Consider the following 18,843-nt stretch of genomic DNA (forward strand, 5'->3'; position numbering starts at 1 on the left):
AAAGAGAGAAAGAGAGAAAGATGTGCCGCTCCATTTGGAAGAAAGATAGATCCGTTTCCAACTCTTGTTTCACTTTCCTTGCTGAAATTCTCTCAATAGTGATTTCCCTTTGCTTCCTGGCATCGTTTGTCACAAGGAAGCACGGCGTCATCATCCATTCGCGCACATAGCGCACCGTCGTCAGACTAAGGTCCCCGCGTTCAGCTGCACGCAGTTGTTCAGCAGGGTCGCGCCCTCGTGCAACAGCTCCCATCTGGTGGTCAGGAACGTGTCCTTGAGGACCAGCAGCAAGCTGCTGTTGTTGTTTAGGCCCTTGGTGGTCCGCAGCGTCTCAGGGTCGTCCGTCCCGCCGTAGGTGATCAGGTACTCCCTCATCTGGCGGACCTGTTCAGCCCGGCTCGTGGGGATGACGGCGTCGGGACACGCGCCCTCGAGGGCGTGGCCGTAGCTCCATATCACCAGCGCCGAGAAGTACAGCACCCACGGCCTGTTGAGCAGTACATCGTCTCGGGCCACGTACGACGGCTCCATGTCCCTGCTGTGAGGGTGCTGGTGCTGGCGGTTATTGTTGTTGTTGTTGCTGCTGCTGCTGCTGTTGGTGCTGTTGGTGCTGTTATAGCGCGGGTTGCCGCTGCCCTCGACGAGCACCGAGAACAGGAACTTGAGCGCATACCACGTGGCGTCGCGTGCCCGCACCGAGGGGGCCCAGATGTCCTTCATGCGCCGCTGCGCGCTGTTGAGGTCCTGCGCCCCGATGGCGCGGCCCAGGAGGCGTTTCGCGCGCGCAAAGATCTGGCAGTCCACGATGTCGACGTGCATGGCCATGTGGGCAAGGTGGTGGAGGACGACGCGGCTCTCGAAGACGGTGTTGGCATCGCCCCGGTCGGACGAATTAAACGCGTATGGGTCGGATGGGTTCTCGCCTTTCTTGAGGGACTTGTCGAAGTCGTGTTTCCACGAATCGAAGGCACGGGTGAGAGTTGCGCGCCACTTGTCTCGGCCGCCCAGAGCCGACGAGACACCACCCCCGAGGGAGTTGACCTGCAGGTCTCGTTGGTTCATGTACCAGCTGACGTTCAGCAGGCCGGCCATCAGGATCATCCGCCCGAAGCAGTTGGTCTGGACCTCCTGGCCGCTCAGTGTCCGCTTCAGCCCTTCTAGGAACGGGATGGGCTTGAGGCCGTTTGACATCAGGTTCGCCTCGATCCTCCCCACCTCCGCACCACTCGTAGCCCTCCACAGTTTCTCATCGCAAGGCAGGGGCAGCCGCATCTCGTGCGCCACCATGACCGTCGAGTGGCCGAACATGGTGGCGTGGATGGAGTCGATGACAAAGGCAGCAAAAGCAGCACGGCGCGTGGCCTCGTTCGTGATCCAGTGGTTCCACCATTCGTCTGCGGTGTGCGCTACGCCCGAGGTGGACGAGTGCCGGGAGCTGTTCTTGTCATCTCTCGGGTTTGGAGGGGAGTCAAGTGCTGACTTGCCGATGAGAGAGCGTCCACGGCGCATGAGGGTGATTGTTGTCGCGTGGTGGATGTGCGCCCGTTCGTGCAGCTCCCTCGACGAGTACATCTTCTCGTAGAGCTCGAGGAGGATGAGGGTCTGGAACAGCCACAGCTTTGCCGGCGGCCGGAAGTTGCTGTCCATGAAAGTTTCCCATCTGAGGTGCCAGGCCAGGAAGTTGGACAGCTCAGCTCCTGCCATGGTCACCTTGGGCCCGTAGGCCTTGTCGAGACAGGCTGCACCGATGGCCATGATGGAGATCAGCAGCAGGATCGGCGTCCTGTCGGGTGAGAAGGTGGGCTTGTGCAGGATGGGGATCTGATCGCTGAAGTGTACCCAGTACGAGCCGATGTAGGCCTGCATCATCTTGCGGCTGAGCATGTGGTCGTCGGTGCGGTCTCCCTCGATGAACGTCTCCCTCTTGTGCTCCACCGGAGCGCGGCCGTTTTCGTGGAACCTCTCCTTGATGAACTCGAAGACCTCGGTTGCCTTGTCCTCCGAGATGACCGTCTCGGGGAGGTTCTGGTCCAAAAGATTGGTCACGGCCATGACCTGCTGCGCACCACCGTTCGGAAAGTAGCCAACCGGCTCCGTTCCGTAATACGGAACACTGTACTGCTAGTCAGCCAAGGTACCCTCTCAAAGAAAACGGGCCAACCCATGTGCTCAACCAGGAGAGGGAGAGAGAGCACAAAAAGAACAAGGGGGAAAAAAAAAAAGGATAAAATGATGACCAACTTACTTAGTGTACTGGGGCATCATATGGTTCAGCTGAGGATTCTCGCCCGCTTGGGTGTTGAACAGATAGGCCATGAAATCCTCGGGCATGCCGACATATGGGGATTTGTTCAGCACACTATCGCTGCCGAAGACGGTCATGGTCGTCTGGCTTGTCATGTTGTCTAGTAGCACCATTTCACCTGTGGACTGCGGTTGGCCCGAGAAGGGCTCGTTCATGTCGTGCTGAGGGCCATAGCCCTGGCCGCCGCCGTCCCTCGGAACGTTTGCTGAGGGCGGCGCTGATTGTGAAAAATTCGAAGGAGGTAGGCTAAACGCAGGGAAGTTGGTGTGCCCGGCGTAAGGAGTGGCCGACTGGGGGGTGCCGTTCGCGTGACCCTGAAAGCCATGCTGTGACGCTGGGGACAAGACTCCGTAAGGCGGCATGCTGGTCTGGACCGAGGGGCGCTGTGGGCCGTTTGGTGAGTGCTGTGGCCCAGACATCTGCCCATAAGAGCCATCAGGGCGCATGTAGCCAACACCACCATTCGGATGCGGTCCACCGGCGGCGGCATGAGGGAAGACTGGCGGCGTATTTGTGATGGGAGTGTAGGGGCTTCCTGTGACGTCTTGAAACTGAGGGTGGTGTAGCGGTGGTCTGGCGTAGGCACTGCCGGGCCTGTTGGCCTCGGGGGAGATCGAACCAGGCGCAGCAAACCCGTGACGACCGTCATTTCCAGGTGACAATTGGCCTCCAATGGTCGATTCTCTCCTGCTGAGCGTAGATCCCTTTGCCGTGTGCCGTTCCTTGTGCCTGTTACACAGGTCAAGTCGGACGAATTGCCGATCGCAGTCTGGGAAATCACATTTGTAGATCTGCTTTGGGTTATGGTTGAGTTGATGACGATAGCTAAGAAGCAGCCGGTCAGTCAGGGAGGCCGAGCATGATGATGCGGCCGAGGGGGGCAGAAAGAGAGAGAGAGAGAGAGAGAGGTAAGGAGGAGGAGGAGGAGGAGGAGGAGGAAAAAGGGGGTGGGGTTGCAGACAGATGCTCAGCTCTCGAGTAGCTTTTTCCACAGCCGTCATGAGGGCACTCGAATTTCTTGTCCAGTCCTTTGCGACTTCGACGGCGCTTTCGGTTGGGGCCCTCGTCGGCATTGGACGAGTTGTCCTGGTTGTCGTCCACGTCTTCTGCATGGCCGTCATCATGCCTCATATTGTCTGGAGGGGTTGGCTCCTGCATGGGAGACATGCCCCCAGATGCTAGCATATTCGGCGCACTGTGGCCGGGCCGTGATGACAAGACTGAAGTCATCGTCTTGTCGCCCAGCAGGGCCAGTGGAGAATGATTAATCCCTGTAGCTCGTCGAGCGGCCCTGCGCCGCTCTCGTGGGACAACAGCTAACAGCTAAAACGGAGGGAATCCGAGACAGCTTCCAGAAAAATCGATGGTAGAACTCGCGACTCGGAGAACAAAATGTAACCCGTGAGCGAATCGGAGGTGGTCAAGTTGACGTGACACTACAGCCCACCCAGCGCAACCCAGCGCACTTCTCCAAAAGAAGCCGGTGGACCAACGTTCCGTATACAAAACACGACCAAAAAACAAACGGCCACCGCCCCCTCTGAGTGAGCGTGTATATATGTGTATGTGTATGTGTGCGTGTGTGTGTGTGTATGGGGGCCTTTTCTGGAGAATACTCTTAGCGTTGGTAACACTAATACGTGCACTGCTCTCAGAACGCCAGTCACCGTCACCGAGATCTCATCCGCGACAAGGCTAGACAGTGAGTGATCAAGTGGGCATGATTAGGGGTGGCGTGCCGCAGCGGAGTTTTGGGCGGCGGGTTGGGCGTAAAATGGGATCCCCGGAAAGCTCTCAAAGTCCTGCAGGACAGAACAAGCGCCGGCAGGAAGAAGAGGAACAATCAAGATCGAGACCAAACAAAAGTCTTTTGTTGCTGAGAAAAGCTGTACGAAAATCAGTATCCAAGGAAAGAAGAAAAAGCACACAACATTTTGTCGGGAAAGATGCCCCGATGTTAAGAGGCAAAAGTCGTGCGAACCGGACAGCGAGCGCGTGGAGGAATAGCCTGGACAAAACGGGAATTGCATGGGGCCGGTAAGAAGTGGATAGCAGCGGTAGAGAGAACGAGCGCAAACAGGGGTTTGGGTAGGTCGAGAGAAGGGGGGAGGAGGGCATCGGAAGGGGGGCCTTTTACAATCGCGCCGGCCACTGCAACCTAAACAAGTATGTTTCCGCAACTTTGGGCGATTGCAATATCAATGCAATGCAATGCAGTGGAAATCCACACGTCAAGTAACAGTTCACCTGCTCGAAGGGATGTGATGCAACCCAACTGCTTCTTCGGCCGTGAAAGCCTTGGGTAGTAACCATCTTTCATTCACCACATGTTCAAGAGTTGCTGCTGTGTAACATGCCAGAAGTAGTGGCACATCCAGAGCGAACGGGAACAATCACAGTAGTTGAGCCGACGGCAAATTTGTAGGAGCCATCGTGGGTACACTCGTACAGCGGCCCCGCCACGGGAATCGACATGACGGAGATCCAGTGCCAAGGATGATTAGGAGGAGGGGAGAGGGGGGGGGGGAGAGGGACAAACTCTGGCGGTTGAACATTGCGCACGGCCTGGCTCATGAGACTAAAAGGGAGATAGATACGCAACGACAAATGGGAGAGAGGTGTAAACTGAGGGAGATGACGCGAAGGGATAATGAGAAGCACAAGAGATTCTGACCTTAAACGAGAGTTGTGTGTGCCGGGAGGCAAAAAGGCGGCGTCGAGGTTCTAAGACATGGGAAGCTTGAACAAGTTGTGTTTGTCTCGCAGGGACAGGGAGTGAGTGAGGGTGGTGGGAGGCCAGTCTGCAGAGAACTGGGGGGGGGGGGGGGTTTCGCAGGGCGTCTTTTGAGAGAGAGTCTTAAGCCCAAAGGGTGCCACGACGGAAGGGTTTCGTTCCAAGGTACAAGTAGGCCTTGCGGGTGCTGAGCTGGTCGTTGGGTAAATATTGTCGCGTGTGGGACTGTGGACTTGGACTTGGGACCTTATGATGAATCAAGTCTCGAGAGGAACGAAGAAGGGAGGTCAGTCTTGTGTGCCCCGTTACCCCGACGTCCTGTATGGAATCTTCTGTTGCAGATGGAAGCATTGACCGTTGGCTATCAGCCCTGTCGTCAGTTTAGACTCGCACAGGAAATCGATGGTCTCGGGTTCCCCGTTTCTGCGGATTGTCGTCTTTTTCTGGGGAAAGTAGAGTGGGATGGAGAAGTGAAAGGTCGGGAGCTGACAGCGCGCGTGTGGGGGTCTTCGCCCGTCTTTATTATGGGATTGCGGCCAGGCCCGCCTCTGTCCCTTCGAGCCGTCCCAGGTTACCATGTCCAGAAGCTTCAACCAACGTATTTCTCTTTGTAAACAAGATTCGCCTCCACGCTACCCGACCTTAGAAATACTGTGATCCCGGCCAGACATGCAGTAGTTGGGGTCTGCCCACCATGCTGATCGTCCTGGTACGAAAAAGAATGGAGGGGAACGAGAAAAAGGAATAATCGAGGGTCCTGACACCCGATAGGCGGTCCGCCCGAGTTCCGGTCGTAAGCGGAGTGACTGGGTGAGCGAGACAGCGAAGAGACAGACAGGTTCTGCCTCCAATCCACCTCTTCTTGATTACGAAACTTTGCAAGGCAGGCAGGCAAACCATTGCTAGTTATTAGCCATACTATAGGAAGGGATTGTCTTCGATCGAGCCCCCCCATTTGGTATGCTGTGTCTTGCTCCCGTCCGCGATCCTCCATGAAGAGAAGAAAGGCATTGCCAGCCGCCGCAACTTCACAATTTTCTGGCGTTGGGACACAAATCTGACCGTGCGTCTACAAAGACGGCAAAATGTCAGCAAACCCCACCCACAATTGGGTATGCGTCAGTGCCATGCTTGCGAGAGGGGTCCCTGTGCGAAATCGACGGCTTAAGATGGGGAAGGTCACTTCAGAGCTCCTGGGCCATCAAAACTCAGCCGCAGGTACAGACCCACATGAATCTGCATCGTGACTATGAATGCCCCCCCATGCTCTGCTTGTGACAGGCCTTCTAGCGCCAGCCGTCGTCCGACCTGGTGCTGCAGAGGACATATGATGTTGGTTGGACATCTCTGCGATGGTCGTCCGGCGAGTATTGGATCACGATATCGACCTCAGGGTATCGTCGGGATTCGAGGGCTTAAGAAGAGATGAGCAGGGGTCTCGTCGGGGCCAGCCTCGCCACAGGGCGTAAGGGCCCCGTCTTCCGTTCCTTTGAAATCTGCGCCAGTCCACCGAGGGCCCCATTTCTGAACATAGTTAGCTGCAGGAGAGGATGATCCAGCATGCCTGCCGTACAGCTGACACAATGCACTGTAGCATGCGCCGTATCATCTCCTGCTGTGGCACGCCACTGCATTGCACCATATTTGTGGTTGGCGGTCCCGCTGAACGTCATTTCCACAGTGATGAACCCTCCCGCTGAGGCTGTCATCTTCTTCCCTCTCGTCGAGCCTTGTGTCACCCCCACCCGCACCCATTGAGCTCCGCATTTCGATCACCATCGATGTGGCTAGCAGTGGTTGCATGTGTGCCGGCGGCAGATGCATGCCCAGCTCAACAGATCTGGCAACATCACCGGACGGCGATCCGTCTGGGCTGGCACTCTAGCTAAAGCAGCCTCGCTACCAACTCCGTCATTCGTCCATTAAATGCCGAAGTGTGTTCGCGAGACCACGCGAGCAGACTGTGTCGAAGGCCTGGTCCCACGGTGGTTAGTAGTAGTAATAATAGTAGTAGTATCTTGCTCCATAGATTTGCCGTGCTCATAGGCATGGGAGGTTTGCTGGCCCGTTGATCAAGAACAGGGTGCTGCCTTGCTGCAAGATGGTCAGGATACCAGGCCCAGCGCAGGGCACACTGCATATTGTGGTACACTGCAGCAGCGCGACATGAGGCCGTTGAGCGACTACTGTGCATAATTGGATGTGAGACCACCAAGAACACACCCATCTAGGGCCTATCGTCCACGTCTTACGGAGGTCACCATCCCCAACGCCATAATGGGCTTCCTGAGGAGAGCAGAGTCTGGTAACAACAGGCGAGTATCGATTGACCAGGGCCGGGGAGAGACGCTTAGCGAGCCGGACCCGACAGACTGGGGCATCAGCCCGAACAACTCGTCTACGAAACTGCTGGCAGAGACTCGAGCTAACAACGGGTAGACCAGGACAGGCGTCCTTACAAAACACCCGCTGGAAACGCGATTCAGCCTGCTTTCCCGTGGGTGGCGTGGGGGTCCATCCGAGAGCGAGTCCCGCTGTGTGCCGCCTTGCGCGAGTTCCCAAGGTGGAGCGAAGCTGGTCATCTAACTTGTTTGCACCACAACGCTTGAGGTTATGCACGTCGAAGTGTTGCTCTTCGTCATCTCTCCGGCTGAGGAGCCGAGTACCTTTGTGCATGTAGGTGCTGCGAGTCCGGTGCTGACAGGTTCAGTGACGGCCTGGAGCAGCGGCCCCCCCTCTCAGAGTGGACTCCCGCCATATTGTGCACCTGACCAGCTAGCGGCTCTCCTATTTGACGACCTAGAGTAGTTGTCGCATGGCGCCTGTGCAGAACATGCAGGTCGTCGAAGTCGTCATCTGATAGATAGCTGGGCAAACGTCGTTGTGGAACCCACATCGAGCAGTCCTTACACAATGCTATTGTGCAAAAAGCCTACCAAGAGCAGTGAATCAAAAGCAGCAGCGGTATCGAGAGCATGCAGGTTGCATGATGACATGAGCATGTCTAGCGCCCCTCCTTTGTCGACAAATAATCAAGATGGCAGTCCTCCGACTGGCCGTGTGTCTGGTCGAGATAGGCCCTCCCCCAGAACGCACGCACGCACGCGCACACACACACACACACACACACACACACACACACACACACGTAGAGAGAGAAAGAGAGAGAGAGAGAGAGAGAGAGAGAGAGAGAGAGAGAGAGAGAGAGGGGCATTTCCTTTGGCTGCATGGCTCGGAACGAGAAGGTCCAGAGTGTGAATTGGGCTGGAAAGGTCGAATTCTGCCTATAGCCTATGTGAAAAGATTGGTCAGCTGAAGCTAATAGAGTTGCTCTCGATACACCAAACCGTGTGGGTAGCTGCAGCAAATGGGCCATGGATTCTGACACGTGATTAAATGAAGCTGCGCTTGTGTGAGACTCAACACTTTTGATCGACACCCGGCAAGTTTGCGTCACGTCTCCTGGAGTGGGGGCGTCATTTGTGCTGACGCTGAATATCGAACGCGATGTCCGGCTCGATGTTGTACCTGGAGGGGCTTGGTCAAGGTGCGGGAACGTCTGCCACAAGGATTAAAGCAAAAAGGAAGGGAGGGAGAGGAGAAAAAAAGAGAAGAAGAAATGATTTGTGATGGATATTTGATCGTCGTTCATTCTCAATCCTGTCATTTTTGACACCTGTGATCGTTTTGTGAAGCTGTCCTGGAAGTGGAGGAAGGTTAGGAATAATGAATGACCTACTTTCTGCTGCTGCTGCTGCTGCTGCTCCTATCACGCTCTGTACAAAGGAAGGTACTATGGTAGTATGTATGCTACGTAAGTACACAAGTACTGTGTGCCGCTGTACTACTAGTGCCAGGCACGCAAGGAAGCATACATAGTACTTGACCTATTACTGTATGCTACTATAGCATTTGCCATGCTATAATATAGTGGCAGTATTATCCCCTGTCGGTTAGTGGCTGCCCATTTCGTCAGAGCTGTGCTCTGTACCCCACCTGACCGGCCAGCCTTGGAGAAAAGACGGTCCCTTGTTCTCCTTTCTCGTCCACAACTCGGCCACTGCACACAGAAATTCCCACACAAGGAAGATGGTGAAATTCTACACAGTCCCGTATCCAGAGCCAGCCAATATATCTGAACCCCTCGACTGAAAACCCAGCTTCTTGATCATACATACTTGCCCCTCCCCCCCAAATGCCTCCTGCAAAGGCATCCCGTACGACTGGCGGGCACGAGGACTCGGAGTCCAAGCCGAGCAACTCCAAGGAGAAGAATGGCCATGGCAACACAAATGGGAAGATGAGACGGGTCGCCAGCTCGGCAGGTTCGAACCTGAAAGATGTGACGAGCGCTGCGAACCTCCCCTCGCCGGCTCCTGAGCCCCCGACCAGTGCTCCAGCCGCCAACCCAAGTGTGAGTGAGCCTATGCATTCACCTCCCAGCCCGCACTCCCACTGCACTCCCTCTTCCTAACGCCATTCTCCTGCTTTCTACAGATCCAATGGGCCACCTTTGACCGAGACTTCCTCCACCGATACCGCCGCGAGCGCCACCTCAACGTCCCTGCCGCCTACGCAAGCGACTACCGCTCCTGGGTCCTGACGCGGCCAGGCAGCATCGGCCTATACTCTCCAACGGCTACCAGAAAGAAGGACCAGCGTCGTCAGACCAGAGGCCAACTGGTCAGCGCAGTCAGGAAGCATTTCAACAGCCAGGGCGTGCAGGAGAACGATGCCATTGTGGATTTTCTGCACCGCGTCAGGAGAGGGCGGCTGTCCAAGCTGAGCGACTTGCCCAAGGCGGGGAAGAAGCTGACGGACCAGGAAAGGGTATAACTTGTTTGATGTTTTATACATGATATGATGATCATATGGGACAAAGTTGAGCCTCCTAAGGGGGAGTCTACTACGTTTAAAGAGGGGGATCCGGGACCCGGGGCACTCGAGTCTGACGGGTTTTGGGGAACACTGATACCACACATTATGAACTGTTTGAAATTTCTATGGGACCGGCAGAGGGATTTGGGAAGGCGTCTTGGAATCTTGTTTAGGCTCTTGTATTTCGTTTTTTTATTATGATCGCAACATCTGCAGTAGCTCACGCATCCGCGTAATGATTCTTTGACCCATGCGATTCCTGGCCTCCTGCCAATTCAATTTCAGAGAGACGCGCTCTCTCAGCAGACCAGACCCCCGATGCCGCGCCCCAAATCCTTATCTTATCAGCGAAATGGCTACTTACTGTACCTTTGCCAGCGACTTGTAGAGCTCATTATTCTCATGTTCAAAGACTGCTGAAATTACGGTAAGAAGGTAGTTCTACTGAGAAAAAGAGAAGCATGAGTCTCAAAGTAAGATATTCAGAAAATCAAAGAAATTAGGCAAAAGAAACGCGAGAACCCTTTCCGCCTTCAAAGTACCTGGAGACTTTACACGCTCTTGTACCTGGGCCGTCTGGCCAATGACGACGCCGCTGATACAGGCTCCGGGTCAGCCCAGTGGGTCTTCAACCCGGCGTCCCCCAGTCGCGATGTCATCAGCCGCGGGAGAAAATTCTCGAATAGCTGCAAAGCAGACAAAAAAAAAACAAAAAACCTTGCCAGACGAATTTTCTTTCTATAACGAAGTTACAACACCCTCCACCGTTGTCTATTTGTCTGTCTGCTCGGCTGCCAGGCATTCTCGATCACGTCGAAAGGACGCGAAGCCAGAACGTTATAGCAATTTTAAATGTTTCGACACTCCGAGTTGTCATTGGTTTTTTGGAAATGCAGCCCAGCGTTATAAGTCGAGTAGCAGCAGCACCCGCCGCCCGGCCGGCGCAGATATGCAGCCGGGCGCTGAGAACCTCGGGGTCACGGCCACAGCAGGCGCGGAAGCTCAGTACACTCTCTTCCTCGACGACGACGACGACGACGACGACGACGACGCTGAAACCTACGAGGAGACAGCTGTCGAGGAGATGTAGCGCACAGTCACAGCCGTCATCGCGGAGGGTAAGTCTCAAATCACACCACCACCAGCAGCCCCTCGCTGTGTAAACTCAAGCAAGCTGACCACAAACGCGCCCTCTCTCTCTTTGTTTTTATAGACATTCCACGCGACAGCACGCACCCATGCGCCCATGAAGGACCCCTACCAGGCTTTAGGTGTCAACAAGAGCGCCTCGGCCTCCGATATCAAAAAGGCCTACTACGGCCTCGCCAAGAAGTACCACCCCGACACGAACAAGGACCCCAAGGCCAAGGACCAGTTCGCCGACATCCAGGCCGCCTACGAGGTCCTGTCCGACCCGAAAAAGAAAGAACAGTACGACCAATTCGGTGCCGCAGGGTTCGACCCGAGTGCAGGCGGCAGCCCCGGCGGTGGTGACCCGTTCGGCGGCGGCCCGTTTGGCGGGTTCGGAGGAGGCCAGGGGGGCTTCGGGTTCGGCGGCGGCGCGGGAGGAGGAGGATTTGGTGGTTTTGAGGACCTTTTCAACCAGGCCTTTGGAGGCGGCGCCAAGGGCAGGGGGCGGAACCCGTTCCAGCAGGAGACGGCCGTGGTGGGCGACAACATCCAGGTGCAGACGACCATCTCGTTCCTCGAGGCGGCCAAGGGCACGAGCAAGACCATCACCATCACGCCCATGGTGACGTGCGGCACGTGCAGCGGCAACGGGCTCAAGGCGGGCGCCAAGCGCTCCACGTGCCAGAGCTGTGCCGGCAGCGGGACCAGGGTGCACTTCATGTCCGGCGGCTTCCAGATGGCCTCGACGTGCAATACCTGCGGCGGCTCCGGCACCACCGTGGCCAAGGGCTCGCAGTGCAAGACGTGTCACGGCGATGGTGTGGTGCGGGAGAAGAAGACCCTGACGGTCGACATCCCCGGCGGCATCGAGGACGGCATGAGGTTACGGGTCGACGGACAGGGCGATGCGCCTGCCCTCGGCGCCTCGGGAGACGCCGGCGCGAGGGGCATCAACGGAGACCTCTACGTGTTTGTGCGGGTCGCACCAGACCAAAAGTTCAGCCGCGCCGGCTCCGATATCCTCTACACGGCGACGATCCCTTTTACAACGGCGGTCTTGGGTGGAGACATCACAGTGCCGACGCTGGATGGCCAGGTCAGCGTCAAGGTGGCAACAGGCACGGCCACGGGTGACAAGATGACCCTGACGGGCATGGGCATGAAGAAGCTGAGCGGCAGGCGCGGTGGCTCGGGAGACCTCAAGGTCGAATTTAGGGTGAATATGCCCAAGTACTTGACGGCCAACCAGCGGACTCTGGTGGAGATGCTTGCAGATGAGATTGGCGACAAGACGGCCAAGAGGGTCATGTTGAAACCCTCTTCTGGATCAGCGTGAGTGGAGATACTCCCTTTCTTCATAGGCCCCTTGTGCTCATATGATGATGATGATGTTCTTGTTGTACTGACGCAGACCCTGATCACAGAAGCAGCAGCAGCAACAATGCCTCTACAAGTGAAGACCACCAGAACGAAGGTTTCCTGAAGTCAATATGGCACAACCTTACCAACCATCCAGCCCACCGCAAGCCTGACGCAGAAGGCCAGTCCAGCAGCTCCACAAAATCTGAAGGCGAAAAGACGCCTGACAGTGGCAAGAATTCTGATAGTGACAAGAAGGAGTAATGAAAGGAGAGAGGCCTGGGCATGTACAAAATGTATTCATGACGATAGAAGCTTGCATCTCCCATCGCATGTATGGGGAATTATATTTTCTGGCACCCCTGAGGGCCATCTCTACTCCAAAAAAAAAACCAAAAAAAAAACCAAAAAAAACCCAAATCCTGTGAACCAGAATTCTGCCTAGAAGATAGGGGACAGTCAGTTCTTTGAATCTGTCCCGCAGTGAAATGTGATCTGATCTTGGTTCCTTGCGCACTAACCTCGTGCTGTGTACACACAGAGACTCACATTTCTTTTCCTCTGTCGTGCTCCTCAAGGAACATGATACTACCCTTGCTCCAGTGACAGGAACGGTAACACTGTGTTTAGAGTCATGGACGTGGAGACACGTGGGCAGGAGGCCGATGTCTACTACACAAATCACCTTTGCTCAAAAGAGATGCCATCATGCAAATGGTTACTTCTTGAAAAGCCAGTGACATGACCGAAACCCTCAACCAGATGACCTCTTTCACGATCTGGCTCAGCATCCAGTTTCAAGTCCTGGAAACTCTCGTCTATAGAAACGCAAAGCAAGAGAGGGTAAGCCACACCTTCATCACAAACTCGGTCCTCCCGATCATGATTATTTGGCAGATCTTGTAATAGCAATCTTAGCCTTCAATGTTTACATCCACGCTGTGGATCTTTCAACTTCCTCATTACGTGGGGTCCACAGCACCTTGCACCACCAGCTGGCTTCAACTCATATCCATGCCGAGCCCGTTTGCACTCGATAACATCCATTAAGGTACTCACCCACTCATGAGTCAAGAGAAAGCCCACCAACCGACCCCCTCCCCCTTCAATGATCCCTCGAAGAGTTCACTTTCCAGCCAAGACAGAGAGTATATTACAAACTAGATCCCAAGATTGTGTCATTCACCCTGATTTCTAACTTAAAACCCCTACTATCAACCTACCGCGATCGACAACGACCGTCCACAGCCTTGAGGATCCTCATTCATCCCTGCGCCCGCGGCCCGACCCTTTTCTTTATTTGAAGTGAGTAATCACTCAGACGACACTGGATTTTCACTTATAGCATTCCTGGCTCGTCCTTCTCCACCACAACACGCATGGAATGGACTGAGCGGCTCCTCTTTTGGGTCTCATGGAACGATATCCAAGTTAACTGTTGAGTATTCTTCTTCCTCGTCTGGCTTGTTCTTGCCCAGTACACGAAGCTAAATTTCGCGGGCTACAAAGGTTGGCTGGCTGGCTGGTGTGAGGTGACTGATGGTGGATAAGGTCCATCTGTTAGTCACTGACTAGAAGGCCTGCCTCAATTCGAGGTGGGAGATCCCTTCTCGCCATTGGGATGAAGAGGAGCAATGATATGTCGTTTCGTCTGCGTGAGCTATAATTTGGCATGCCGATACGGCAACGAACGTCCTCGCCGCGTTAACAAGTATTACATCCAAATTGCCTGGTTTGAAAAAGCCCTCCCATATGCTTGCTGCTGTCGTGCTTGTCCTACGGTCGCCGTCCTCATTACGTACTTCGAGCTTGTTCAGCGGGGGCCCTGTCCCGGATAACCCGTCATGTGCTGTGGCGGGAAGTCGTATCCGCCAGGCGCCATAAACCCGCCGGTCCACGGAGGCATACCGTTCCAATCCATGACGCTGAGATCCACGTCTGACATCATGGACGAGCCGAACATCTGTTGGCCCATACTGTTGAAGCCTGGGCCAAACAGCGCGCCCGCCATCGGGTCCATCCCGCTGGATCCAGGAGGGCCGGTGACCATCGGTGGCGAGCTGGTCGTGCTGCTGTGCATGTCCATGTCCGACGGGGCCTGCTGCTGTTGCTGTGGGTGCTGTTGGTGTCGATGGTGGTGGTGTTGTTGTTGTTGTTGTGAGGCGACAGTGTAGTTATCGCCAGTCGCACTGGTGCTTGTGTTGGCGCTGCCCTTTCTGTTGGGCTGTGTCTCCCTATTCTCGGCCTTCATCTTCTTCAGCACCTCCCGCATGACGGTGATCACCCTTGGCTGCGGCAGAGACCTGCCTAGCTGTGCCTCTGCGGCCTCGTGCGCGTCCCACGCCCTGAGCAGCGTACTACCTATAGCGGTGTACATAGGGCTCTTAAGATTGTCTGTCATCCTCCGCTTCTCGTGATTATCAATGATGGCGGCCCAGGCGCGGTCGCATAGGTCGCCCGTGGTGACGAAGCGGAGTTCCGTGGCCAGGAAGGCGAACGGTGGGAAGGGGAAGTGCATGAAGGTGTACCATTTAAAGCGGAGTAGGGACTCTTCGCTCTGGATCACGTTATCGTACTCGATGACCTGGATGGCCTCGGAGAACATAGCATCGCGGACGGCGCGGTCGGGCGCTGACATGGTGTTGGGGTCCGGGAATCGCTGGAGGTAGCCGCGGGAGAAGTAGTCAATGAGACGGAGTTTGCAGATCGCCTGGCGGGTCATCAGGAAGGTGAAGGAGTGTAAGGGGATCTTGTTGTCGCAGTGGTTCAGATAGGTTTCCTCCAGGTACTTGATATAGTCATTCAGGTTCGCCAGGGGAAGATTGTGCCGGGTAGCATTTGTAAACACGTCGGACGAGACGGGAGAAGGACTGTAATGCCAGGTCTGTTTACCGCCCGAGGAGCTCCCAGCTAGATTCGCAACAGGGCGCGCGCCTTCTGGATCTGCAGCCACCGTCAACTCGATGCGCGTGAGACTGAAGAGCATCTCGGTAGGGCCGGTGTGAGGCTGAATGGGCTCCTTGGCATTCACGTGGAGGTCGGGATCGTTGATGTTCAGAGGCGGCCTGCAGTCGCCTCTGCTCGAGGACAGAGCCGTGATTGTAGACCCTGTTATCTCTGCAATTCTCTTGTCGAATATGACGAGCTGCCACCAGAGGCGTCGTCGAAGCTCCACCTCGAAGGGTGCAAAGTGAAACTGTTCAGCATCTTGATGGAGCCCCATCCGGTTCGCCACCCGGACAGCGATACCTATCAAGCAGAAAAGTGCTCGTGGGTCGACATTTTGGCGCACGGCGATCTAAGTTCCAGTCAGGACACGGTCCAAGTGAAAAGAAAAGAAGAAAAAAGTTCGAGAAAAGATGGTAGACCCACCAGGTATGTGAAAAAAGCCTGAAGGACAACGATATCCGGACTTCGCATGAAACCGGCATTGATCAATGCCTGTTGGGTGGCACGATGAAATTTAGACATCATCCGGCTCTTCTCTTCCTTGAATCTTTCTAGCACCTCCTCGTCCGTGAGTGAGAGGACGGCGATGTAATAGATGCTAAACAACAAAGCCTCGAGCGGTTTCGCGATCTTGGCGGGATTCGCTGCTGCTTCTATCAGCTGGCTCTGCAAGGTGGGTGTGTGAATGATCTTCAGGAGCGGATTGACATTCTCCAAGTAGATCTGCCATAGCTGGAAGATTTGTACAGTAGGAGGATGCAGCTCGGTGATGGACATGATGGACCCGCCAATGGCGAATGGAAAGCCGTCTGACCCATCGAACATCTTGTCAAACGCTTGATGGATCAAGGGGCCGTCAGAACCATCATCCGAGGAATCTCGAAAAGGATAGTCCTGGCTCCTGTACTGTTCAACTCAGAATCATCAGCAATGTCTCTGTATCGTGCATGGTCTCTGGAGAAGTATAGAGAGAGAGAAGTCATGACCCCAACAGCATGATGGCCAGGCATCGAGTATGTCGTAGAGGGAACATCAAGGACAATAGGGCAATACAAACATCTTTACTGTAGGGGAACCAATTCGGGTGCCTGAAATTGACGGTCAGCCAGGTAATAAAACATCATGGATAAGTACAACAGGAGTCTGAGCATCTCCTACCTCTCGCTCTCTTTACCAGTGGACGATGGAGACGTCTTCAACCCCTCGACTTGAAATCAAATGACAGGTCAGCCAGCAGCCAGTGAGGCGTAGTCATTCCATGGTGATCGGAGCCCTGACGCAACGACAAATGGAAACTTACTACCATGCTCAAGCTCGTCCACCTCATCGATGGCAGACGGGTCAGAAGACCGCAGAGCCTGGCCGATCGGCTCAAAGTCGACGCCATGCTGGCTGAGCAGCGACTCGTACTTCTTGAGGCGATCGATAAGCTCCCTCTCGTGCGGCCTCTTCTTGCGGCGGCGGGGCGGCTGCGGAGGGACCACCTTGCACTCGACACCGGCCTTGACGCAGTTGGCGCATGGCTTGTTCTTGTCACAGCGGACCTTCCTCTGCTGACAGAGCACACAGCTGTGGCCCCTGGTCAGCTTGACAGAGGGCTCGTGTGCAACAACAGCCGACTGCGCCTGGCCGATGTAAGGAGGGATGTTATCCCCAGGAGGCTGAGCCGTCATGCTGCCGCTGCTGCCGCTGCCGCTGCTGCTGCTCCCGGACAATATTCTTCTCTTTGAAACGTTTGGGCCATGAGGACGCCGGGGTTAGCCTTGATTCACACACCACCCGGGCCCGAGAAGGTGTGGGGGGGGGGGGGCTGGGGATAGAGGCTGCGATGAGGGAAGCGAGGATGATCCATAGAGGACGGCCCTCATGATAGTCTGTGCTCTTGATGTAGGACATGTGAGAGGGTCGGCGACCGAAGGCGCCGTCTGTACGGACACCCTAGCCAGCAGGCCCGCCAAAAGGAAAATTTTTGGGAATAAGCCTCCAGGAGAGGGCGGATGGAAGCACTACTGCTGTAGGTCCTCCTTGAGGAGTATACGTAGTACGTATAGTAGTAGCAGTAGTAGTAGGAGATGGGGGATTCATTCTTACAGCAAAGGGCGTGGGTGGTACGAAAGGGGGGAGGGGAGGCACGTACGGGTATGACCTGTCAAACCCTGTATCCCATGCAGATAGACGTGGGTAAGGGGACGTTTGGGCGCCCAAGGGATGGGGCACCGCAAGGGGAAAGGTGACCGTGCCAGGACAGGACAGGACTAGGAAGGGCGCTGCTGCCTGTCAGGCAATCGGGCGAGTGGCCGCAGACAGTGCAGTGCAGTGCACGTTCAGGGCAGGGCCATTAGCCTTTGTGTGCAGAGACGTTGGCTGGTTGCAACTGTGGAGGCGCGTGGTTGTCTCGGGATATCGCCGGCCACGAGGCGTGTCTCTTGTAGCCGAGAGGTAGTCAATAGCCCTCAGTGTGGTGTGTGGTTGGTGGTAAGGCAGTAAAATAGTCTGGCCGTGTTTGTGGGTGCGTAACCAGGCCGTCGGATCGGCGGATGAGGAGAGGGAAAGATGTGCGCTAACGGCCCCAACTTGGACTGTACTGTAAGTACTGCGTAGTTAAGATGTACGTGTGTGTATGGTGGTTATGTACTATGTGAGTCCAGTGCGTGTTGGTTGGTTGTATGGATTCTGCTATAGACAGGGGCAGTCACGGTAGTCGTCTGTAGGCTTGGGAAAAATTAAAATTGGGACTGGGCCAGGCCAGGCTGGTCCTTGGGTGTGAGCGCCGCCACTTTCTGAGAAGTGTTGACGGTCGATGATGTGAAGGAGAAGAGATAAGCTGGAAGAGGGAGGGGCGGGAAATGAGTCAGTGGAACTGTTCACAGCAGGAACCAGGACAGGACAGGTCAGGTCTGGTCAGGTCGCGGTTTCCAGGCATCGACATAAAAAAGAGAAAGAGGTGATAAATGATCACTCCTTCCCCGCACTGGCAACAACCAACAAAATCTGGGCTTGTTGACCAACTTGAGGGCGAGAATTGCAGTGCGGGCTAGGCAGGCAGGCAGGCAGTGAAAGAAGATGGGAATGTGTGAGACAGCAACTGCAAGCCACGCATTACCGAGCACGGCGTACTGTCCTGGACTGGATCGGATTGGATACTTTTTGGGTGGTACAGCACAGTGACAGTCAGAGTCGCAGGCCGGCTAAAGGAGACGGGCAGCAGATACAGCAGGGTCACAACGCGCTCTTTCTAATTATTATGTCATCGTTCATGTATGGATCCAAAGAGGGGAACAGGAGATCATGAGTTAAAATGGACGGATTATTATTTATCGCGAATTGGGTGGCCTGATGAGGGCTCAGCCTTGCCTGGATGTAAACATTAAGAATGAAGAACAGTTGGTAACAGACAGCAGACCCGTTTCAGGTTGTGATCTGATTGATGGATATGTGTGCTCTAGGTTGAAAACCGGCGAAGCACGTAAATTACATGATTACTCTT

The 18,843-nt window shown here is 55.1% G+C and overlaps 5 protein-coding genes across 5 annotated transcripts; 2 read left to right on the forward strand and 3 right to left on the reverse strand.

The window, feature by feature from the left end:
- Positions 1-180: 180 nt before the first annotated feature.
- On the reverse strand, positions 181-3,535 carry M406DRAFT_61533 (uncharacterized protein; the record flags this gene model as incomplete). Its single annotated transcript, XM_040924740.1, has 4 exons — positions 181-549; positions 643-2,113; positions 2,246-3,130; positions 3,267-3,535. The coding sequence occupies 4 exons, from the start codon at positions 3,533-3,535 to the stop codon at positions 181-183; spliced, it is 2,994 nt and encodes a 997-aa protein (XP_040778684.1).
- Positions 3,536-9,339: 5,804 nt separating this feature from the next.
- M406DRAFT_251967 (uncharacterized protein) lies at positions 9,340-9,875 on the forward strand (the record flags this gene model as incomplete). Its single annotated transcript, XM_040916800.1, has 2 exons — positions 9,340-9,381; positions 9,537-9,875. The coding sequence occupies 2 exons, from the start codon at positions 9,340-9,342 to the stop codon at positions 9,873-9,875; spliced, it is 381 nt and encodes a 126-aa protein (XP_040778685.1).
- A 1,258-nt stretch (positions 9,876-11,133) lies between these two features.
- Positions 11,134-12,623, forward strand: M406DRAFT_218872 (chaperone protein dnaJ; the record flags this gene model as incomplete). Its single annotated transcript, XM_040915532.1, has 2 exons — positions 11,134-12,380; positions 12,485-12,623. Coding segments are annotated over 2 exons (1,386 nt in total), but the record flags the coding sequence as incomplete, so codon positions are not given.
- A 683-nt stretch (positions 12,624-13,306) lies between these two features.
- M406DRAFT_355681 (uncharacterized protein) lies at positions 13,307-14,727 on the reverse strand. Its single transcript, XM_040923225.1, has one exon. It carries the CDS (start codon positions 14,677-14,679, stop codon positions 14,221-14,223), a length of 459 nt encoding a protein of 152 aa, XP_040778687.1. The 5' UTR covers positions 14,680-14,727; the 3' UTR covers positions 13,307-14,220.
- Positions 14,659-16,963, reverse strand: M406DRAFT_226655 (uncharacterized protein; the record flags this gene model as incomplete). The annotated part of the gene is made up of 5 exons (XM_040915744.1): positions 14,659-15,705; positions 15,780-16,262; positions 16,476-16,510; positions 16,531-16,563; positions 16,657-16,963. Coding segments are annotated over 5 exons (1,905 nt in total), but the record flags the coding sequence as incomplete, so codon positions are not given.
- Between the last annotated feature and the right edge of the window lie 1,880 nt (positions 16,964-18,843).

Source organism: Cryphonectria parasitica (assembly GCF_011745365.1).
Source record: "Cryphonectria parasitica EP155 unplaced genomic scaffold M406scaffold_3, whole genome shotgun sequence".
NCBI classification, from domain to species: Eukaryota; Fungi; Ascomycota; class Sordariomycetes; order Diaporthales; family Cryphonectriaceae; genus Cryphonectria; species Cryphonectria parasitica.